Genomic DNA, 24,655 nt, shown 5'->3' with positions numbered 1-24,655 from the left:
ACATATGGTTCATTAGGGCTTATTTGGTTCAACAGGTCTCCTGCCTTACTCTGTCCATGGTATAGGCAGTGTGTGAAGCTGTGCAAAATAACGTATTTTCCTGCAAATTATTTTGTTTTCTTTATAATACTTGCATCACTGTTGAGAGTGGTATTCTGAAAATGATAGGGACTCCAGAAAGAATGGTTTCATATTTACAGTATAGTTATGCGGAAAGATTTCATTTTATGTTTACATTTTGCACAAAATTTCTATTTTTTGATAGTTAATCTTGTGGAGTTTACTTGAACACAGTTTTCATACCTGGCCAGGCACATCCCTTCTTGTACACTTTATCTTGAGATACCAATGACACAATTGACAGAAATACTGATGTTTACAAAGCAAATTGGGCCAATGGGTCCAATAGTTTTGAACACTTACAGTATCATTATGGTTATATATTTTGAGAAACAATTTGATGCATGTGCCAAAGATGCTTTGCGGAAACACAGAAATTTGGTTTGTGAAAGTCTTAGTTACAGCAATGATGAGCACTAACTATACAGATTGTAATTACTCTGTGAGAAAGGAAGTGTAGTTAATGGTACATAGTATGTACTGACTGGTAGGGAGAACCAGTAATTGACAGATGTATTGAAGGAACACAGTTCAGTGAACAGAAGTTCTGAGAGAATAAGAAATACCTGCTTGCAGATAAAAGCTGTTGTGATTAGTATACTCACAAGTAGACGGAATTAAGGTTGTCATTTCAGTTTTGGTGCTTCCTGACACCAGGTACCTCCTTTTTCAACTTCATATTCTCTGACGTTGTAGTTTATGTAAGAAATACTCTTTAAGTATTGAGCAGAACTTCTACTTCCCTGAAAATAAAAAAGGTCACCTGGAATAGTAATCTTGTTTTTAGAAAACTTAATTGAAGTCTTTAATTCTGTCAGGTGGAGTATGATTCACAACAAGGATCTTGACAGCGTTTTACTACAGATAACGGTTTATCAGCAAAATACAGTTTTACTGTTACAACTTACTTGTTTTGCCTAAAAATAGGTATGGAGAATCATTTCAGCCGTAGCTAAATTTCTGTACCCAAAAAGCAGGGAATGGAAGTATTTTGCAGTAACAAACATAGACGTGTAGTGATAGGAAGCACTTGAAAAAGAAAGTAGTGCAGAGAATGAAGAGAGATGTGGGCAGGGGGAAAAGGGAAATAGGTTTGATGGAAAGATTGAAGTCAACATTATCTGTGCGGCACACACCCCCCCCCCCCCCCATGTAACTGCAATTAAAAATCAATATGTTTTTCCTCAATCACTCTTAAATAGAATGGGTGGGGTTTTCAAGGTAAAGTTCAGAATATGTTCCAGAAAGTGGGGGTATATATTTTAGCTGGGTCAGAATTCGTGATCAATGTTTTAGATTTCTACATTCTAGATAGCACTGAAACTTTTGTCAGATGACTTTGTGTCTAATAGCACCTTCATTTTAAAATCAAAATTTTATGAAAACTGTTTGATCACATATAATAAAATCTGTATTTTCCTTTAAGATATTCTTATATATTAAATATATTTCCACTGGAATTTTGTGTTTACTACAAAAGCAGACTTTAAGACTGGCAGTTGGAGAAAGCTGAAGAAGGTAATCATTAAAAACCTCTGTTGAGGCCAATTGTGAAGTAAATGCAGATAATATTTTACCTTCTTAAATGAAAATAGGCCTAGGCTTTATGACTGTGTATGTTCTAGCCTGGAAGGAAGAGGAGGATTCCCTGTTGCAAAATGTTGCATTTTTATGTAGTGGTAATTTCATCCAAAGATTACAAGTTGTTTCTGGACCTAAATGTCACGTATAAGTACTTTTAAAAATTCTAGTTGTGTGACATTGTGATGAGACCATGGACAAAAAGCTCCTGAGCTGCATTTTAATAAGCAGGGAATCTTTTAAATTTATCATAAATTTATATGTACAGATTTAAAATTTATACCTGGGGACTTTAATATCACACAATTCATGTTCAGATGTCATTGAACATGTAATTGTTTCTACATTTCACATTATGCTGTGCTTTCAGATTGTACTATAAATCTTTTGTGACCATGACGGTTATTTCGAAATGTTGCTAACGCTGATTTATGCTCATTCATGTTACTTTAATTTGAACATACTATTTCCAAAGCAGCCACTTAATGCAGCTAGTACTTAGAAAGGCATGAATATCCCATAAGTTAAAAATTTTTACATTTCAATTACAACAGCTTTACAGGAAGTGGAACGTTTTCCAGGAGGTTAAATTGTAATCACAGAGGGGCTTTTTTCAGTTGTTTGGGGTCTTTCTTTGTTTTTTTTTTTTTTAAATATATAAAATGATTTGTATTTGTGGGGTAACTTCTTCCAGTAAGTTATGCATTAACAGTTTTGTGTCCATCTTTGAAAGGTGAAGAATCCATCAAGATAACGTTAAAAACCAGGAAGATGTTGCTTGAGTATGTTACCCGCATCACCAAATGATTTATGGTTTTCCAAGCTTATTTTCTTCTGAATATATTTTGATTATTTTCCTGAAAGGATGTGTGAATTCCATGTGCAGTGAATCAAGTTGTTTTGTTTTAACCTGTTAACAGTAATTCAACATGATGCTACTTGGATTTTCTTTTGAAAAAAACAGGCGGTTGGTTTATTTCTGGCATTTAAGTATTACTTTAATTAATTTTTCCCCTCACAAAGAAATATATAACTAAAATATTCAAACTTGTTTTAGGCTGCAATTCATGGATCTCGCTTTAAAGGACAAGAGTTAAAGTTGGCATGGAACAAGCCTGTTGCTAGTATGTCAGCTGTTGAAACAGAAGAAGCTGAACCTGATGAAGAGGAAGTAAGCTCGCTTTTTCTTTTTCTTCTTTCATTTTTCTTTTCTAAGATGAAATAACGTAGTTTTTCCAAAAGAAAATGAACTATTGGTTCATACTTCTGTTTTAGAATCTCACTCATTTTGACACCAGAAAGTGGATTTATCTATAAATACATTTCTTGTTTTCTAGGCTGTTGAAAGCCCAGGTGCTTTGTTTTTCCTTGCAGAAATATTTGATTTCCTGCACAACAAAAAGCTCTAGAGGATGTATCTAAAAAATGGAAGGAGTGGGTTTGAACTTGCATGAGAGAGCTTGATGATTTTGTCCAAAACATGGTTTTGTACCATCTGATTTAGGCATTAATTTCTTAGATGATCAAATTTCAGAATCTGATTTTCCTTTATAGAGAGATATGACTTGGTACAGGTGAAGGAATAATTTTAGAGCCTTTTCTAACTTCATTCAGACATCTGAAGTACCTCTGCTGAGTGTTAGTCTTCATCATGGTACATGAAAGATCTTAAAGTCTTGTCCAAATAACCTTAATTGGTTAAGGTAGGAATAGCGGGGCCACATTTCTTGATGCATTTAACTCCTTATACTCAAAAAACTGATGTTGGTGAATTTTGAGAAGTAAATGCCACTTGTGGAAGAAGTCAAGCAATCTTTTTTTCTAATTCATTTACTGTCAGTTAACTGTGTATAAATAATTGTCACAGAATAACTGAAGTAGAAGTACACCTTGACTTACTTGGTCATAGTATTTTGTCGGTATCTTTTTCCTATGATGTTTTGGCAGACCTACCATAGAACCAGCTTCACAAGATTGTTTTGATATAACCAAATTTTATTAGTATTTTTTACACTACATAGTATTCACTTTCTAGTTCTTTTTTCTGAAGAAAGTCAGTTTGCGTATTTGTTTTCCATCTCAAAAAATGCTGATTTCTTTTTAGCATGTCAGCTGAAGACAGGTAGACTACCTCCGCTACCATGTATTTATATTAGGCATTTGTGCACTCTGACTTATTAAATACTACTTCTCTTGGATACACAAACATCAAGCTTTGTCAGATAGTAATGAGCTGTGAGTGAACAAGAGGATACATTGGGGAATCTTGAGAGCATCTTAGGTATTTTGTCACTTCAGAGATGTGTTGCCTGTGAAGATCAACAGCAGTATTTGTTACTGCAAGGAGTCTACCTTATTGAGAGGTCTCATTGAGTAATGACTTCACTGAGACTTCTTCATTTTGCATAATGAAGGAAGGGTATGGAGGGATATGCAAACACTTCAACAGAGTAAATTGGGAAGGAAAGTACAGATTCACTAGTAGGTGAACTACAGAGAGATTCATCTTAACTCCACCTAAAGACACTAAGTGTAGGAGGGAGCCTCTGGGGTATAGGTAGTGGGGAAAAGGGAATGAAGATTGTAACAAGTGACATGCGCTGGCTGCCCTGGCAGAGGGAAAGGACAGATTTACAAACTCTAAAAGACCTCAGGCCCAGATGTGTGATGACAGCTTGTCAGCTGAGAAGTTCCTGTGGTAGTGGGATACATCTGTTCTAGGTGATGGTTGTTCTCTTTAAAGGGAGTCATCAAGTATGGAAAGAAAACTCAGGGAAAAGACTGCATGGTGTTAGTTTTTTGTAGTTCATAAGTTGATGAACTCAACTAAAACTTCCCAGATTTTGAAAATCTAAGGGGGAAGTAATGTTTTTTTATAATATTTTATATTGGGTTTAGGTGTCTCTGAACTGTCTCAGCAGTCATTCCTTGGCTAATTATTCATGTGGAAAATGTGTAGGAGTTGATCTTGGATCAAAACCCCTAGCTGATCGTTGCTTTTTTATGCTTGCTGAAATCTTGGTGATAAGAAATGTGTAATACAAAAATACTGAGTTTACCTATACTTAAGTGTTGCTGGATTCTTACATGGCCCAGTGATTACAGGTTTTTTTGGTTTGGTTGTTTTTTTTTTTTTTTTAATTTAGCATGATTGATGTACTTACCTGTGACCCTTGTCCATTTACAAAACAAGCTAAATACATGTAATTCTTTTGTCTTTTTCTGTGAGAGATTTGTTTTTATTTGAATTTTCTTCAACTGAATTAGTTCTCCTAACCTTCACCAAATTTCTTCACACGAGGGATTTTTATTCAATAATCCTTGGAAAATTTTGCATTTAAATGCCATTCTTTCTTTCTGTGCACTTTGTATTGCTTTTAGCATTTGGTTAAGGTAGTATTTGAAGTATATTATGATCCCCAGATCCCAGATAGATGAGTTCAAGAACTGCGTGTTCATGAACTGAAGTTCAACCAATTGCATAAAATAAATTTTACACAATTTTATTGTTTAAAGTTTGGGACTTTCTCAGGATTAGATTGGCAGGTGACGTAGGTTATAGTCAGTGGTCTGAGTTTCAGTCACACATTCTTTATATATGTAAAATGTCTTCTTGAGTTTCTGCATGCCTAAAATTCGAGCAATTTATTTAACTTCTTTTTATAGCAGCTGTTGGAAACACATGAAATAGGTTTCCTTCATTTTTCCATGTCTAAACGACCATTTTAGTTCAGCTGAGTATTACTGTGTTAAAGAGGGATAGCAGGCTTAAGACTTGAGTGAAACTAGATGTTTGAAAAAAGAAAAAAAGGAGCTAGGTCATTCAGCAGAATGACATTCTTAGTAATGAAACAGGGCTTCTAGACTATTTGTCAAAATATCAGGTAGATCTTTTGGACTTCAGTGCTTTAGAAAATCGCTGGTGAGCAGCCACTTAATTACAAAAGCACCTAAGCTTCCTAGATGCCTTGTGCTCTACGACTGGTTGCCTAACAAAAAAGTCGACTACTGAGTCTGGGAAGCCTGGGAAGGTGTAAGTAGAGATAAGCTTTTAATCATCAGTGGTTTGCATTTCAGGGACCTGCTGAGTCAGAGAAGTGGTGTCTTTGTAGTTGAAAGCCCTTGATAGGTGTTTAGTTTATGAATTTGTCTGGTTTCTTTGGAATCTGAATAGCATCTATAATAACCCACAACAGGGAATGGTACTGTTCAACTATGTCTACCCAGAATAAGTGTCTTTATATTGGACCTGCCAGCTACATGTTTAATTTTGATGTTCCCTTGCTCTTGCATCAAAAATAAGACCATCGTTCTCTCTTGACTTTGAGACACTCAGTACCTATGGACTCAGGTCATACTTGCCCTCAGTTACTTTCTCTCCAGGCCAGAGAATCCAAGCCCCTCTAGTTGTTCCCCTATGTGGAAGTTGTTCCAGGCTTTTTGATCATCACTACTGCCACTCAGCCTTGTGCACCGTGGAGTTCTGCATTGTGCACTGCCCAGGATGCCCTCCTTTTTGACAGCACTGTTATATTTCAGCCTGCTGGACATCTAGATGCCAGGGGAAGAGGCTAAGTCCTCGGAAAGCTTCTGTGTTTTACTCTGGCTTAAAGTACCCAGGCATACATTGACAGACAGGTTGGATGTCAATAGAGCTGCTTTTTAAAATGCACTTCATATAGACAAAAGTAATGAAGACGATAGTTTCTCCCTTTTTGTAGAAGAGTGTACTGGAAAGAGAGTAGGCTTAGTTCTAGGCTTTCTTCAGTCTAGAGCCTCACATCTCTCCAGAAGGCTCCCTAACTTCATAAATCAACCTTCATGCCTCCTGCTGAATTTTGAAATTCTGTAGAAAAACCTACAATTACTGGGACAAGAAGAATACGCAAGCAAGATCATAACTGTTATCTTAACACCTGGGAGGTTTTGCTAGGGGAAGACATCTTTGTGGTTTAGTCCATCCTTCAGGTAGTGCAGGAATTGCTGTGATAGGTGCAATCATCAGAAAAGTTCTGGTACAGGGAATAGCTTAGGTTTACACCCCCTGTGTCTATACGTAGGTGAAAATCAAATCAACTGTTTATCTATCTTTTTTTAACTTTACCTCCCTGAAGCCTGTAACTGTCAACCTGAAATGTTCAGGGTTTTGTGGAGTCTTATCAAGTTATTACGTTGTTACTGAAAGGAATTGGAAATAATATATTTTGTCAAAATTTCCGTGAACACCTGTCCTGGTGCCCTGATCTTTTAAATCTTTATATCAGTTTTACCTTTGATTAAGCTGTTAAAATATCTCAGATTCAGCCTTTTTGATACTGTGGCACAGATGGATGAAGCTCTTGGATGAATACAGGCATAGTTACTGTGAATGTGCAAAAACATTAATTTTCAGTATAGCACCTTAAGTTTCATGGGAACGTTGCAGCTTGGGCATAAATGCTATGCTGAAGAATCAGAAGAGCTTTTTAGGTATGAGGTGCATTTGTCCTGGTTATATTGAAGTCCAAAAGAAAGAAATCATGTTTCATTTGCTATTTATCAGTATATGTACCCAATATTTATACATACAGTATGTTTCATGAAAGTGTTGCTGTTTATCAGTTAAAAAATAAGTTTTCTCTTTAATAAATTCCAGATATCAGAGATTTCTGTTTTGTCTTCTGATCTTTAAAATTTTCTGACCTTAACAGTATCACGTTTTTGTCTTGAAGTTTCAGGAAGAATCCTTGGTGGATGACTCGCTGCTTCAAGATGATGATGAAGAGGAGGAGGATAATGAATCTCGTTCATGGAGAAGATGATTCAACTCATCAATGACAATGCTAGAACTGCACCTGTGTTGCATTAGTATTACCTAATGTACTTCTGCATCTTTGTATTAAAAGGGGTTTTGTGATGAAGTTGGATTCGGATATAGACTAAAAAGCAGCTGGTCAGTTATACGTTTTGAGAGATTGATGTTTGAGTTACATTTCAGTAAATGATTGCTAAAGACATCATACTAGGAACATATGCAATGTTTTTATTACATAGTTCTACAGAAAGTTACAGAATTCTTTGGGTTCTTTGTAATTTACCGAATTGGTCAAACACAAATGACCAAAAGTTGTTATAACATAGATGATTTTTGTTCTATTCCAGATACGGAATGAAAATTTGCATTTAAAATCTTTGTGAATGTTTTCAGAAATGAATAGATAACAGTACTAAACCGAAGTCTCTGAAGTTATGTATTCATAATATTGCATAGTAGTATGCTTAGGCTTTACTATGTACTAGCCTTTTGTTGGATTTGTGTACGTATTTTACCTATGGGTTTTAATGATAAAGTGTATGACTGCTTTGCATATAAGTCCTTATGACTTTAAGATGTTAAAAAAATAAAGAAATGGAATGGTCTTAAAAAAAAAAAAAAGAGGAAAAAAAAAGCAATAACCAAAAAAGCTAAGGCAATGGTCCTTCATAATGGAAAAAAAAAAAAAAAGAAAAAAAAAAAAAAAAAAAGAAAAAAGACCGTTCCAAATGGCAACCCCCACCCCCATATTCACAAAAGGAGCTCTAATCACTGTCACTTATACTAAAGTTGTATTGAATATAAAAAAATACATCAACATAATGATGTTTCATTTACATTAACACACAGGTATACTCTTGCATAAAAGCCTTTGGATGTTTTCTGAATTTTAAACTGATTTAAGTCAAAAAGTAAATATAATATTTCAACAATAAGGAATTTATTCTGTATCCATGCAGTCTGCAACTGCAGAAGAAAATTTGACCCCACAAAAATATATGCAGTACTGAAATATAATTTAGAAAAACACATTAGGAGAAGTGGAATGTTTGGTAGGTATTATTCTAAAAAAAATGTGCACACTAATGCACCTTTTTTATTCCTGTGTGTCTATGATCATATTTTTCCTTTTCAAAAGTAACACTTAGCAGAGACTAAGTTGACACTATAGTGTATAATCACTATTTAAAAATGTACATACATGAAATGTATACTTCACAGAAATACTTAATTGGCTCTTTCTAGTGGGGCATTCTGTTATGAGAGGTCTGAAGTTTCTCCTCTTAGGAAGGAGAACTGTGTATTCCTTGGCAGTAAGGGACCTCTCTTACCAGAAAGACTTGGTTTTATTACCATTTAGTGACGTTTTGCTGGTCTGTTTTCAAAGGAAAATGCATTTATTAAGTATTAGACTTACGGGGTTTATTTTTGTTTTGGTTTGCCACCCCAAACTCATTAATGGCTGCAGCATAAAACCACCATCTCATTCAGCAAATAGACGCAGGGGACAGTACTTTAGTTCACAGTATATTTTCTTTAGTCTGTGTTTTTGGTTTTTTTGGGGGTTTTTGTGGGTTTTTTTGAGGGGGAAGAGGGAAGTGGAGGAGAACTGTTGTGAATTGTGTCCCTGCCCCCTTTTTTTTTTTTACATTCCAAAATCGGAATGGAGGAATGTAGAAGTAGTAGTATCCCAGAGAGAAGAGCTCTGGCTGTAGAATTTTTGTTCTGTGCTTTTCAGTTATTTGAGGGTTTTTTGAGACCTGGATCCTGCCTGGGTTTAGGTTTTTTGTTTGATGTTGGTTGGTTGGTTGGGTTGTTTTGGTGAGGTAGGTTGGTTGGTTGGGTTTTGTTGGTGGCTTTTTTTCTCCCTAGGTCCCTGTATGTATGCATATCTTGTTGCAAAACTATGCACTTAAAATTTTCTGTATAGTCTTAGTTTCACATTGAAATTTAACAATTGACTGCCATGCTTGTTACAGTAAGTTCTAACTCTTCATAGGGAATTGTATTTGGGAAATCGATTTCCTTTTACGCTGAATTTCAGGCAAAATAAAATATTTTAAGAACCTTTTTATCCAGTGCTCTGAATGAGCTGCTCTAGTTCACTGAACTAAATACAAGCTTTCCTACTTTTCTTTTTTAGTAATATACTATATCTGAAGGGTGCCAGATTGACAGTCCGGGAGATGGAAATTTTTAGTGTCTTACAGAACAGGTACTTTTTTTGTTGTCTTACAGAAAAGGTACAGCACATGAAAGGACTGTGCATGCTGACTTAAGGTGGTTGCATGGCACGCTTTGGTGCTCAAACATGCCTTTTCACTGCAGTCAAATCAACACAAGTTAATGACAGCTATTAGTGTGTTCTTTACATGGATGCTTCTAAGGAATAATCTGAAATTGCTGTATCACATAATTTTAAAATCAGTATTCCAAGTTTGCCTGCTTGTTTCGAATTCAGCGTGGTAATACATCCATGCAAGATTAATTTGTTAATAACTGTTTGCACTCTGGCCTACCTGTAAGGGGCTGAAACATTCTTTTTATCACCTACCTCCTCCCAAACTTCCATCGTTGAAAGGCGACGGGGGAAGTCTTACTGGTGTGTATTTTGTCTCCTGCTATTATCTTGTGATGCTCTGAAGGATTGAAAGCCACCTGGATCAGAAGGGCTTGGTTTACTGTCACTGTAGAAACAACCCCAGATGTTTGTTTCAGTTGAAACCAATCTGTGATCCTGTGCCATTCAGGGTAAGAAAATGGTGTGCTATTTGCAATCTAAATGGATTCTGTATGTGTTTCTGTCATTATCAAATTACTTTCTTGATTTGATTTCTTTTTGGCTTGCTCTGTTCTTCTCTAGCGCTGCTCTCCCCTCCCTTTTTGCTACTACCTTAGCCAAATCTTGTCATTTCATTTCAGTCGGATCCTTATTAGCATAGCCTTCAGTGAAATCTGTTGTCACCTCGAGCAGCATACTTCCTTGTTTGAATCAACAAACCAAACATCCTGCTGACTTTCATTCCCTTCTGTACTTGGTTGATCCTTGTGAATGCATTCCCAAGTATGCCTCCACTGTGATTAGCTAAATCATTGTATTTTTTTTAACAGTTGTGCAAACGGAATTCCCTAGTGTGAAACACGGAGAGCGGGGTTACCTTGGTTTTCCCCAGACAGCTTTTCAGAATTTCAATGGAAAAAAAAAGGTAAACATTTAAAAACTTATTTCATTTTCCAGTTAGATTGCTATAGGGCTTGAATAAGGTTTGATCTGACGTGCAGATCAATGACAGTATTGTAGTAAACCACATTTGGTTGAATACAAAAATTTTAAGTAATCGGAGTCAGTAATTCAGACTGTATTACAATCTGTCTGAAAAAACAGTAAAATAACAAGAATACCTTTTGTAAGCATTACTTACGGCCAGTAGTATTTGTATTTTTTTCTTCTCTTAAAACTCAGTTATTTCAAAGCAGGAAAACCACACCTTACTATTCTTGTCAGCCCTTGGATAACTTGTTTGAGGTTTCTGTAGGTGTAATGTATAATTTGTAATTGTCAGTTGTCACATGAGCATAAAAGAGCGCAAAAAGACGCGCAAGAATTTGGTTTTGACTCGGGGAAGTGATTTTGGATGTTCCCTGTATTTTTTTTTTAAACTAATCTGTGAACCAGTAGGTCCCACCAAAAACAGATGGGGGGGAATGGTGGGTTTTTTTTTTTCCTTCCACCAGTCATACACTACTGTTGTACTAATACACAACATAAAGGGATATAGACCTTCTATGAAGCACCTTATTTACTGTAAATCAACAGTGGATTTTTATGTCGCAGCTGAAGTCAGTTTTAATCCTATATTTTGTACCTTTATTACAATTAGCAAATTAAGTTACAGTTAACAAATTAAGATTAGAATAACTGGAACAAAAGCAGAAAATTGAGGGGTTTGTGGAAAAAAAATGTGTATGAAAATCAACAATTTTTACTGTGAGTGGAGCGATTTCTTAACTGTATTGATGTTATAGCATTTGATTTCTTCCAAATGAACCTGTTATGTCAGACAAAGTAGAAGTTCTTGACTGAGAGTAAAAAGAAAAAAAATAACCAATCGAGCCAATATAGCTGCAAACTGATACTTGGTGAAAATGAACCGTTAGTTTTTGTGGACTCATGTAGACCACTATGAACACACTAGTATGGGTGTCACACAGTTGCCTAAATACTGTAATTTCATAAACTAATTATTTTTTGGTTTTATTTTAATATGCCTTTGCATGTTTTATTCTGAACAGTGTTTTAAATCTGTAGACATCAAAAATATTTGCAACAAAACCAGACTTCTGTGATTTTTGGTCTTTTATTTGAATTCTCTTCAGATTTAATTGGAACACTAATGAGAGGGGTTTCAAGAACATACTGCACAAGAAATGTCTCTTATTTTTCCTAATGGATCTTTATTTCTAAAATCCTTCTGTATGTGTTAAAGCTAAAGCTTATCTGAATGACAATACTTTGATCTTTGTCCATGTGAGTGAAGATTTTTATCTATCTTTTTTTCTTGTTGCAGTAAGTTTGTAATCCTGAGACCAGTTGATGTCTTTGAAAATCACCTCATCTGACCCTGTGGTATTTTATAATTTTGATGTTACAGTTTGAATTCTTGAATTCCAAGATCCTTCCTGCTTTGTTAGCATGACAGACTAATTCAGTTTCTCACCTTTCTGTGGCAAAGACTGGAATACCACATTCAGCAAATCTGTCTCTGCTAGCTGTTGAGTATTTCTGTATCAGCAACTGGGAGAAAAAATTTTTGAGGCATGTACTCTTCAAAACTCATTTTTCTGAGAAACATCTGCAGTAGATGTATTTTTTTTTTTATTTTGACCTTTTGTATGTAGAGAGGGTAAAATAGTTCTTTTAGTATTTTATGCTGTTTTACTGTTCTGTGTCAGTTTCACATAAGCTTTTTTGATAGTTATTTCATAGGTAAAAATTCTCTTAAAAAATCTGATGTTTTAATATCGTCTAGCATACACTTTTCTTTAAAAAGGGAGGGGGGGTAAAGCAAACTGGTATTTACAGTTCCTTCTGACAAACTATGAAGATTATTTGAAATCAGAGATGTTATTTATAGACCTCAAAACTCAGAACGGTGCAGATGAACACTAAGCCTAAAAAGCAGAAGTCATTCTTTAGCAACTGGGAAATGGTCTTTTAAATGCAATAGAAAAAAAGGAGCACTAACTTCTCCAAAATGTTTTCCTAATGATCTGCAGCTAGACGGAGTATTTCCCAGCTGTAAGGCACACTAACTTTTCTCTCAATACAATAATTTGCTCTCTAGGGAAATGAGAAAAGTTTCTTAGGTTTTAAAGGTAATAATTTATTCTTAATCTTGCACAGAATTTTGTGCAATAAAGATGTTGGAGCCAAAATGTTTCCTCCTTGCAGAGAAAACAAAGATTTCACAAAAATGTGTGTTGATCTATGCATGTAAAAACCTACATCCTTTGGCCAAAATCGTGTGCGTGTTGCTAATGCGTGTATGGTGTAGGTGAGATCTACAGAAGTACAGAAATGCCTTTAGGGTATAAGAACTCTGATTTTACAGAGCTGCACAGCTCTGCAGAACTCTGCTGCATAAAAGCAGAGATAAGTGTCCTTTCCATTAAAGTACCTTGTTTTAACGTGAAGAAATGTTCTTCACGTTTGCACACTGTCCTTTCTCAGCTTAAAGAAAAGACAGTTCTGATTTTGTGCAATTTTTTTTTCCTTGAGGTAAAGCCCTGTATTTTCTCTTTCGACTGCTAGAGGGCACTATGGCTACACAAGTGAAACAATAACTGGAAGTCATTTGCTCCCATTTCAACATTTCTGTGCTATTTTTCCTGTTTCAGTTCTCATGCTAATATTTGCATTTCTTGCAGAAACCTGTATACATCTCTACCATGTCAGCAGAAATTCTATTTGTGTGAAGTGAAACAAAGTATCTCTCTTTGGATTTAGGTGCCAGTGATAAAACATGACTCCAGGTGTTTAAATCTGAATAAAACAGAAGAACATTTCTGTGTTGCAGGAGGCATATATCCATCTCCTTTTCTGCTCTGGGAGTTGAATTAGTTTTTGATAGATTACTGTTGAAGTGATAGAAAACTTAAGGTAGCTACGTCCAGTCTGTGAAAGCTTTTCATAAGAATTAATCTCTAAAGCCTGTGTTTGTGCTTTAGAATAGGGCATATGCAGTGAAAAGCTAAAACTTACTGCTGGAAAGCAGGGGGGCAGAAATGGCAGGCAGTATTATGTTTTTCTACAAACTACATAAGAAATTGCCAGCCTAACCTGGTCTAAGAAATTTCACCACTGTAGCCAGTTATCTTTGCTTTATGGTATACTCATGTTAAATACATCAAGGAATTACTACTGTGGCTCCACCAACTGGTGCAATGTAAGTACACAGAACAATTTTTCAACTACGATATTGAATAATTCCTTATCCTCATATGTTTGATTCACCGCCTGTTGCTGTCTTGCCCAAGTGCATTGGGAAGCTACTGGTAGCCTGTGTGCCTTTGCACTTGGAACTCTGAATGTGCAATGTCCATGCACACAAATCACGTTTAGGCCAACAACATGCAGGACGTATTTGTGACTCATTCTGTGTCGTTTTCTTTTCCCTCTGTCAGTAGTGCAATATCAGAAAGTGCTGAGGCATCATAAATTTTGTTAATGCTCCTCCTAACTCACAAATTCAGCTCTGCGGATATTATTATTATGCTTGCTTTTTTTTTTTTTTGGCAAGATGACAGCTGTATCATCACCTGTGCATAGACATTTTAAAATGCTGGAAAACATCCCAGAAGTCAGTATCTTTGAGTTCACTTACAGATGGAAACCTTGCTTACCAGAAGTGACTGTGAGAAGATAAATTCTTGTTGAAAAAATTATTTGGTTTTCTTTATTACAATTGTCTCTTTCATTCAGATCTTATAGATGATTAACATTCACCTAGTGCTGCTCTGAGAGGTAACAGATAATGTTTAAAATCATATATCTATCCCCCATGTGCTGTTTCTACCAGTTTGGTAGCAAATGAGAGATATACTATCTTTATATGTATTTTGATACAATTTTTAATGATACTTTTCTATTTACATTCCCCGTGGTAATATTTTGTCTTAAAAAACAGAGAAGAGTGGTTGCACAGTTCTACAATCTTAAACTTTCACATTGCTGCTGTTTTGAAAACTCCCCCGTAGGCTGTACCATCCCTCATGTATAAGACAAAGTTCTGTAAGGTTAAGTTCTGTAGTTCTGCAGGTTTTATCAAAACACAAAAATAGAAATACCCAGTAAGCAGCAAGTGAGCAGGTTTAGAAAACTTTGCTGCAGTATAGAATTGTGCAGTACCAATCTTCACAAATGCGTACTATCCATACCTGAGTAATTGAAATCTTTTTCAAACAAATTCTTATAATGAAGGGAAATTTCACCTGCTCATATCTGATCAAGTTGCTTCCAAGAATTATTCCAGTGATTGAATGGGCCTGGATATGGAACTGTAACTGCTTGTCTACTGGAACACCTTTTGAATTGGTTAATCTTTCTACAGTGAGAATAGAAAACTTCTGCTGCTGCTAGAACCAGGAGTACTTATTCAGTATCTTCCAGGGAAAAAACCAGAATCTGTCTACTTGTTAAATACTAAGTCAATAATTGATGAATATTTGTTCTGAGGGTCCTGCAAGCTACTTCTGTTGGGGCTGGTTTTGCTGGTAAAATTTCATCAGTCACTTTGCAGAACTACCTTTTGGAACCTGAAAAAGGCATTTTCTTGGTTTAGAGTTTGGAATTCTTTGTTCCCAGAAGCAACATCTTGTGCATTGTGTATTTAGATGTATTATTGTGATGTAGTGAAATTTATCAGTGGGAGTATTCTGTTACTGAAAAATGTGAGATTGAAGAGCAAAAAGCAATAGCAGTAGCTTTCGTGGTGGAAGAAGCTGAGAGATGGTTAATGTGCAAATTGCTGGTCAGCAGACTTAGTGCCTGACCTGAATTAGAAAATAAATTTTCTATTAGAAATTATGCAAGGATATTGGCAGTATAGTAGAATGAAATGGAGCACTTTTTTCTGTCAATATGTGGTGAAAAATTGAGGAACGTAAGTCACCATTAGACATGCTCACTTCTAACAGGTTAATGCTGTCTGTATTTGCAATTTTATATTGGTGAACTTCCCACTATTATTTGTATGTCTTCAATAAATCAGTTTTGTTAACTTTAATATTAAAATAATTTAAAATACATTAGTTTCTTCTGTTTCTGTGTTGAACTATCTGTAAACATCCTTTCAAGTGAGTTTAAAGTAAGTGCTATTTCTTTTCCATCCTCATTTACTGTAATGCTTTCTGTACTGAAAATACTGATGTGTTTGCTCTTGTACTGACTCCATTCTGCAAATTTACTATATATTGAATTTTTTGAGAACACCTTGCTGGGAAAACACTGGAGAAATAGCTTTGTTTTAGTAGAATAAGTTATAGAAACTGGAATCTGAAATAATAAAAAGATGAACCAGTAACATTTGCTACACTGCCATTTTTAAGATGGCTGTATATCATGCTACAATACTATCTGTAGATAAGCTTTTGTTAAACTTTTAAAATAATTTGAGTAGGTAATTACCAGTGTTTTAGTAGTCTAAAGCAGGATTGATGGCAGCTTGATTGGCTGTAGCAGTTACTAAAGTTCACATTTTATGACCTCCTTAAAAATATTAATTTAGAAGCTTATGAATTACTCTCTGGAGTCACCCTGAATTAACAAATACTGAGCTGTCTTTTAGCTTTTGATTTTTTTTTTTGTGAAGTAATTTCTGTTCAGTAGTGAACTTTATAGTGTTTTTCAAGAACTGATTTTCTAGATAAAGCAGTAGTAGTAACTCTTTGATGGCCAGGACTAAGCTGTCTAAAACAGGTTTGTTCCATCCCAGCATTAAAGACCGTGGCTGGTCGCTCCTGCCCATCTTTTATGCTTGACAGGGAGGTATTTGTGTGATAATGTAATTGAGGAGCTGGGCTATACTTTTAAAAATGTGGTGGTCCAATGGAATTACTTTCCTAATCTACTTCACCAGGTGGCTGCAAAGATGTCAGTGGTGGGGGATGCTGGGGTCAGTAGAGCTCTTCATCCCACAGTTGTGGTTCAACCCATGCTACTTCAATTGGAAACACAGAGGCACCATTGTGCTATTCTTAGTTAACATGTGTTCGGCTTCAGCACTTGGGTTTTCTGTTCCCCTGATTTACAGGAGCCAGGGCAAAATGTTTCACAAGTGTTGAGTGAGCAGAAGATTAGGACAATTGAGAACAGAAGCATCACACTTGCACAGGCTCCTCAGAAACGCCAGGCGTGCTGTGGTTACAACAGTGACCTGCTAAACTGAAAGCTCCATGGCCCTGCATTTCAGCTGACCCTCCGTACCCGTTTGGAAGTCCATGAAAAGGTGGTATGAATGGCCTTATAAACAGGGACTTTGCTGTGGGAGCTCTGGCTCCTTTTGGTGTATCTCAGTGGTTCTGATGGGTTGGCGGGGTGGGGGTGGTGCGGGGTGGGAAGGCAGTCGCGGATGAGTCAAGGATCACTTCCAAAGGAGGTGTGAGAAGCCTAGGAAGAATTTTGGCAGACCTTTTGGATCTTCGTTTAGCCTATTGTAAATATAGCAGGTTTATGTCAAAGGCTGTGTGGCTTGTGTGTGTCAGTGCAGTGCTGATGCAGTAGCAGCGAGCTGCTTGGGAGGCGCTTCCTCCCCATCACCGTTGTGGTGCAGCAGGGCCATGGTGCCTGCGCTTGTGCTTCCTAGGAGAAACTCTGGTCTGCCAGCTGGGTAAAGCAGTCCTTGGGCTAGGCTGGAGCAGGAAGAGATCATCGCCTCTAATGGATCTGTGTAGACCAGCTAAACCATTAGAAGGGAACACAGACAGTTCTTGATAGCATTTAGGGACCTTAGCCGGTCAGGGAACCAAGCAGGTGGTAAGAAAGCAGAATAAATACAGCAATGTACCATGCCCTATAGGTTTTGCAATTAGGTTAGACATCATCAGAGCTGGTTTTGTTGAAGTTTGTTGGTGAAATCCAATACGAAATTGCTGGAGGCAGATAGAAGCTGGATTTTCAAGTTCTTGGCCAAACAATAGGGTATGTGCATGCTTCCTTTCCTGCAATCCATGCACTGTCTGCCACACCTGTGGGTTGGTCTAGTTTGTTGCAGAAGTCAAGCTTGTTTGCAAGAAGAGTTGCTATAAAAGATTTGGGACATACTACTAAATCCATGGAACTAGGGCTAGGAAATACTGCTGCTCTGCCTTGTGCGTTCACAGAAACTTCCATCTGAAACTTCAAAGTAGCATCCAAAATACCAAACAGTTTAGAGAAGCCTCACTTTAGTGATTCCTTCTGAATGCCTTAGGCATTGCGGAACTCGGTGTTCCTTATTATGAATCCCTATGGAGCATGTTAGTATTGTCAGTCAGTTGCTGTTTTGAAATACTGCTTTTCCAGTCAAACGGGGTGTGGGTGTTCAAACCTGTTTGTCCATGTTGGGTTAGCATAAACAAATCAAGTAATGGATCTTTCCTGTGATTTAAACTGTTTAATCCTGTTGCCTGAAGGAACAAGTTAGGAAGAAGCAGTTACATGAACAACTTAATGGGCAGATCATAATTTCAGGTGGGAAATTGAGTGATGATGAGCTGTTATGACAGAGGAGTAGGGGATCTTCTTTGGTCATCATGGCTGCAGAAAAAGCTGGAAGGTGCAGTTCTAAACTCTTAAGGGTACATTAACAGGAGCTTGTGTCAATTGAACCTTTAGAAGTGGAGACTTTTGCAGTGCAAAGCATTTTAGTGCCTAAGTCCTCTCAAATGTTTCTCCAGCTGTCCAAAGAATCAATGGTCCTACCGTGCCCTTCTTTCTCTGAACAGATTGTGAACTGATGCGAACATTTAAAGTATTAGGAGCCATATCTGAAAGAGGTTGTGTATGCTTCAATGACTGCTTTCTAAAATTAAGTAATCACAAACTTTCAAAATGAAAATATTCATATGAAAGGAAAGGTAGACTGTAATCTTACATCTTTGCTGGAGTCCAAACATCACAATGGAAAAGGCGTTTTCTACTTTCATCTCTGTGGATCCACTGGTCAATTTAAAGAGTTCTCAAAGCTGACAGTAGCACATACACAAATCTCTAAATTGTATCCAAATACTATATATACTGTTGCTTGCAAAAATCCATGTTGCATTTTGCAGAACTCAGCGGTCTGATTCCTTCCGCATGTTCGATCAAAAAATGAGTAGTCTTTTCTAGCCACTGTTAGTAGTTATGGGATTAATGTGTTAGGAACCCTCAGCAGGAATTCTGCAATTTTGTTTATGAAGATACTCCCATAATTTTAAATTGCTTTCAGTATCTCAGGTGCTTCTGAATTTTACACAAAACGTTTATGGGACAAATGATTACTTTCAACTTGCACTTCTACCCCAGCAGTCAAATGAAAGGTGAGGAAAACCCATCAATGTTCCTGCAACACAAACCACTCCTGCCTGAAGATTTTGCCGGGTGGTAGATTGTGGTGGCTTCCAAATGCTTTGATGTCATGCAGATGTGCTGTGGTTTAGTGTGGCGCTATCATGTTTCAGCATGGCTTTGTAGCTTCTGCTTTTAGCAGAACGCACTGGAAACATAGGTGGTTTCAGTGTCTTGTACCTCTCTGAACGTTGGTGCTCAGCCTCTCAGTCTACATCAATATTAGTAAATTAAACGTGGCTGGGACTTCTCTGATGCTGAGGCCAACTGGTGTGCAACAACTCTCATACACGCTGTTAGGCTTCAGAACGGGACAACCACATCCACATTCTCTGCTGGGAATGATTTCTGGCTTGGGGTAGCTGATCCAGGTCTCTGTGGTGCTAAGACCTAACAGTAGTACCAACAATAAAGTTTTGGTGCCTATAATCTATGCTGGGCCTGTTTGTTTTACTAATTCAGATACTGTCTCTGAGTTGTGCGGTATCTTTAAATGCTGAGCTTTGTCCAGCTGCAGCAGGTAAGGGGATTTAGCTCCCCTGGTAGATGGAGCAGCCTCGAGGAGAGCGTGTTCTTTGGAAAGGCAGTGACAACTGACAGTGCAGTTCTGCAGGGACACTGTCCTCCCTAACGATAAATGTCACTAGGTAAAAGAGAGAAAGGGTACCTAAAAAAAGAACCCAAGTACTTTTGCTAACATACAAATAAATGGCAATTAGCAATCAAAAATTTATAGACTGTAGTACCTCTTGAATTTAATGAGAAGTGTAAAATACATGATAGTCTTGTGGCATACAGAGTTACAAGAAAATTAATTAATATGAAGGAGAAGGATGAAGAAGAAGAAAATGAGTAAGGATCTCAAAGCTGAAATACACATAAGCTGTTATATTCAAACTTTCCTATCGTTAGTAAGGTTTGGAGGTCTCTTGAACTATTCACTATTATCAACAATCTTGAAAATTAACCTTGCAATGGTGTAATCAAAGGGCCAAGATGTGCTACTGTTCTGGCAAGCCTACCTATAGAACTGCATTTTCCCGTCAACTGTCAAAGGGGGAGCCGTGCACAGATAACTCATCCTGTAGCCCTTCATGTGTAAGTATGCTTCCTAGTGCAGTACATCACCTTAATTATTATACCTTCTGCAGCAGAATAGAATTCTCTGACCTGATCATTTTTGTTGCTGAATTGCTTGCACATACGTGGTGAAAATATTTTGTGTCTGTAAATGTGTTTCATCAGGCACGCTCCCACCCGTCAAAGCGGAGTGAATGCTTTAATTGCCTAATCGGCTTTCTGGGTCTCCCATGCAGGCATAAAAACACCACAGTGAGTGATATAGGTACATGGTGGTACATAAGCGATTATTAGTGGTAGTCTTCCCAACTTTTGTGTTCTAGTAGGCAAGAAGCATGTTGGATTTAGTGAGATTATAAGCATGATTATTTACTGGCAGAAGCTGATGTTTTTCTCCCCTCTGTTTTTACATTTGAGGATAAAGTACAATTCATGTTCTGGGCATCATCTTGTGGAAGTTCTAAATCACTTCATGAGGCTTTCAGCCGGGCTCATGTCATTTATCCATCAGCACTCAGTCCATTTAATCCAGGCCCCTCAGCTGTACAGACCCAGCTCCTGTTGTGAGTGATCGGCCTGCTTGAGTGCTCCCAGCTTCTCCTGTCACATCACATTTGCATAAAAGAGGACGGATAACCAAATTTGAGCACACAAATGAAAATGCTAAGCGCTGAACCTGTCACAGTTGTTGTTCAACTAATTGTGAAAAATTTGATTTGCTGGCTTTTCACTGTTTATCATGTGGACCCCCTTCTCAAATTTGCCTTGGCTTCTGCTTCTGTACATGTAGCTTTTAAACTCCCTACACAAGCAGCCGACCCTGGGGATTACTTACCTCTCCTACCAGCTTTTAATGTTGGCTCATCTACTTGACTAAATTAGGCCACCATGGCAAACAAACACATAATTAAAAACCTGGGAAAGACAACTGCAGTTGCACTTCTGAAATTGATTTTGCAGTCTATTACTGGTATATGCCTTTGCATTTTGCCATTTTATCTTGTCCTCCTGTAAACTCTGAAAATGTCTTTGCTTTTGATTATATATAGGAGGAATATATATTATTTCAGATTGAGGACCAAGATTTTCTTCTCAAAAGGGAACAGTGAATAAAAACACTTTCTTATTTCTGGGTGCTTTGTGGCAGCCTATTCCAGAGGTGCTGTGTTCATTTGAAATTAAGACCCATTTTTAAACTGGCATTGAAAGCTCATAGATTAAGTATTGTTCAAATTATTGTGATTTTTCAGAATTCTGGGGCTTGACAGCTTTCCAAAAGTACTTACAGCTGCTGACATGTTTCTATTTTCGATCACCTTCTCTTATCTGTATAATTTACACATCACTTCTTATAACGTATACCTAAAGGTCACCAATTAAAACGGTGGAAGGTCATGTTGCTTTTTTGTGAGTAGAGAAGGTGCTTCAGCCAAACAATTACCTATACAAAAACACAAAAAAATTTCATCTGCATAGCCAAATCATCCATCTTTTTGGTATCTGCATTGGTTATACTCTGAATGCCTGTGACTATCATCATTTAAGAAGGTGGATGATAACACGGACATAGTGGATACAGATCTCTAAAGACTGTTGAAAGCTTCTGAAAACAACCTGGTAAGAGACACTGGTATTTAGGTGTTATACGCAATTGATATTTCTCTAGCAGTTCTAAAATATCAACATAATTATTTTCAAAATAAGACAATAATTTGTCAGCAGATATAACTGAAATAATATTTAACAAATAAAATTGAAAACATGTTGCTTAAAATCCTTTTAAAGTCATTTCATTCTGTTGGTGAAAGGGGAAAAGTCCCTGTTCACATCTAGTAGAGTCCACTGATAACAGTGGTAGTAATACGGCATAATCCCTTTCATAAACTGTTGAAGATGGGTCTTAAAACTGTAAGGTATTTTCATATGTTTCTCTGATAAAGGCCTACAAAAAAAAGGCTTTTTTTGTTTTTCTGTTGGTTAAGAATGATATAATTTGTAGCCTAAACTGATTTACATCCAGGTTGACTATGGTTAGTCATCCTTTGTTTTAAATAGCTTTTCTCCTTTCATGATGTTTATTTCCTTGATAAGTTCATGAACAGCTGTCATGTTGTCACAGCCTTCATTTTACTAGGCTAAGCGGGCTGAACTTTTAAAGGGCTTTGATAAAGTCTGATGTATTTAACTGCAGCAATTTAAGATATTAACATTTACAGCTCAATGTGTTGGAGATCACTGTCCTTCTCCATTAAATTTTGCTCTTTTCCTTATTTTTATGACTGAATTCTACTGTCATTAAAAATGTAGCTGGAAAAATAACTCGTGCTGTACTCAATGCTCACTACATTTTGCTTGTTTGATCACTAGAATACTATCAGTTTCCTTTTTTCACATCCTTCCTTCACACTATGTTATCTCCTTCCTCATTAACAGCTTTCCGAAGCTGACCTCCTTTCCTGCCCTCTTTCTCAAGTTTGCCAGCGAATTATACTAAAACCAAAAATCATATCTGCAAAATAAAGTATTTGGAAAAGAGGAATACAGACGTGTTTGGAAGAGACTATTCTTTAGCATGTCCGGCCTACAGCATCAAACTGAGGAGCAGCAGATATCCAAGAAATTAGTTAGCTAACAAAACACTTTGCTCTGTACTTGGCAAACTGGGACCGTATTGCCAACAGGTTTGATTCTAAAAATCAATGAAGTAGCAGCTTTTGGTCCAAAGCCAAAAAGATGGCTTGTAAATTTCCAGAATGTTGTTACATCTCTTATGTGCTCTGAGTAACCTTCAACAAGGTGTTCCATAGTGATTCTAATATTGCCTCCCAGCTTCACCCATTTGCAAAATACATCCTGATAGCTGGAATGTCCTGAGGTATCTCTTTGAAGGTTTATCTACTCAAGAACATAGGTACCATTTTCAAAACCAATTTTCTTCATATAAAGAGAACAATAAAAATTTCAGTTACCCTGTTCTTCAATAGTGGTGTTAATATCTATTGATAAACTGTTATCTCTTTTTAGCATGCACTGATTTGATCTGGAAATCTTATAGATATGTTAAGGATGGTAGAACTGAATTAAATATTTAGGCTCATGCACCATATTTGTCTTAGGAAGAGCTATGCTTACAGGTAAGATTGTCCTCTGCTTTTTCTCAGATTTTAACAAGAAAACAAGACATTATTTTCTTGCTTTATTTCTAGTTTAATTTATTGGAACATGGAAAATTTATTGTTAAATCCTGGAATTATTTTGTTCCTTTAAAAAAATAATCCTCATCCCTTGTTTTTCCTCCTTTACCTCTCTCTGAACTTAGACTTAATAGTGCAAGAAAAGGAGAACAGAAAGGAACAACTACAGCTAGCACAAAAAATCAGCTCTCAGAGTTAAGTTTTGCAGTAAAAATACTTGTGACAGTAGGACTTGAAAGCAGTTTTTTAAAAGGGAAATCAGATTCTAAACTTTCTTCATTAAGTTTATCAATCTCCAAAGTAAATGTGAACATGCAGTTTTCCAGATGGGGTTCTTGATATAAATGCATGATTTATAATTTCAGAAACTACATTGCAAAACTTCTTTGCGTTCTCTATCCTTCAATATTCTTATTTGTAAAATGTTTTGCTTAGGCTAGTCAGAGAAACAACAGAGTGAGAAATGTGTTTAAAATTTTGAACAAGTACTAATGGAAAATGTTTTGCCTTATTCCCTCAGCTCTAATAAAATGTATACTTTCCATTTATCCTTCAACTAGATATCTATTGATGTTTGATTAAAAACAGTCTCCCCTGCTTCTGTAAGTACCTTCGTGTAATTCATGGGGATTTTCTCATTTTCCCAGGTCTGCTTGGGTAAATAAAGGTTTCTCCTCAGTTCAGTCTCTTAGGTTGGATGTTAGAATAAACAAACTTCCATTAACTTGATTTTTGTTTTGCTTTAGATTGCAAGTAACTTCATCAGCATGTAAGAGGGACAACTGTTCCCTCTCTCCCTATATATTTTATTATACAAAGCTGACCCCCTTCCCATGAACTTAGCTCTTGACTATAGCTAGATGCAAAAGAATACAGAAAGGATTGGCACACAGAGAAAGGATTAGCAGGTTACACATACACATCTCCATGGTCTGTGGGTATATGCAAAGAGAGACATGTTAAATTGCCTGTTCTTTTTATATAAAAAAGAAAACTTATTTACCCTATGGGTAAAATGTGTGTTGACCTACTGCATTACAGTATAAGCATGAACAAGGTTACTTTTTCCCCCTTTCTGCTAAATAATAAGGCAACTCATGCTGAGGGTGCACTTAAACTATATCTATAACTCTTGGAAATTCATAGATTGTAAGGCCAAATGGGACCGTTATGATCATCTTGCCTGACCTCCTCTATAGCACGAGCCATAGGGTTTCGACAACATAACAGTATTTGTAATTTCATATGCATTAGAGTGCTATTTATAGGATATATATTGTATCGAAATGGCAGAATATT

General features: G+C 36.7%; 1 protein-coding gene across 8 annotated transcripts in view; it reads left to right on the top strand.

The window, feature by feature from the left end:
- Positions 1-23,904, top strand: part of RBM26 (RNA binding motif protein 26) — a 74,557-nt gene extending 50,653 nt beyond the window's left edge. For 5 of the 8 annotated variants that reach the window (XM_056329874.1, XM_056329872.1, XM_056329875.1 and 2 more), the window contains 2 exons: positions 2,759-2,872; positions 7,413-23,904. In XM_056329874.1, the coding sequence (XP_056185849.1) occupies positions 2,759-2,872; positions 7,413-7,502 (204 nt within the window). In that variant the 3' untranslated portion in view covers positions 7,503-23,904. The remainder of the gene's footprint in view (positions 1-2,758; positions 2,873-7,412) is intronic. The other 3 variants (XR_008820453.1, XR_008820451.1, XR_008820452.1) reach the window with 3 other exon arrangements.
- The last annotated feature ends 751 nt before the right edge of the window (positions 23,905-24,655 follow it).

Source organism: Falco biarmicus, chromosome 2 (assembly GCF_023638135.1).
Source record: "Falco biarmicus isolate bFalBia1 chromosome 2, bFalBia1.pri, whole genome shotgun sequence".
Classification (NCBI taxonomy): Eukaryota; Metazoa; Chordata; class Aves; order Falconiformes; family Falconidae; genus Falco; species Falco biarmicus.
The sequence above is the reverse complement of the archived record's forward strand: the minus strand, read 5'-3'. Positions and strand labels throughout refer to the sequence as shown.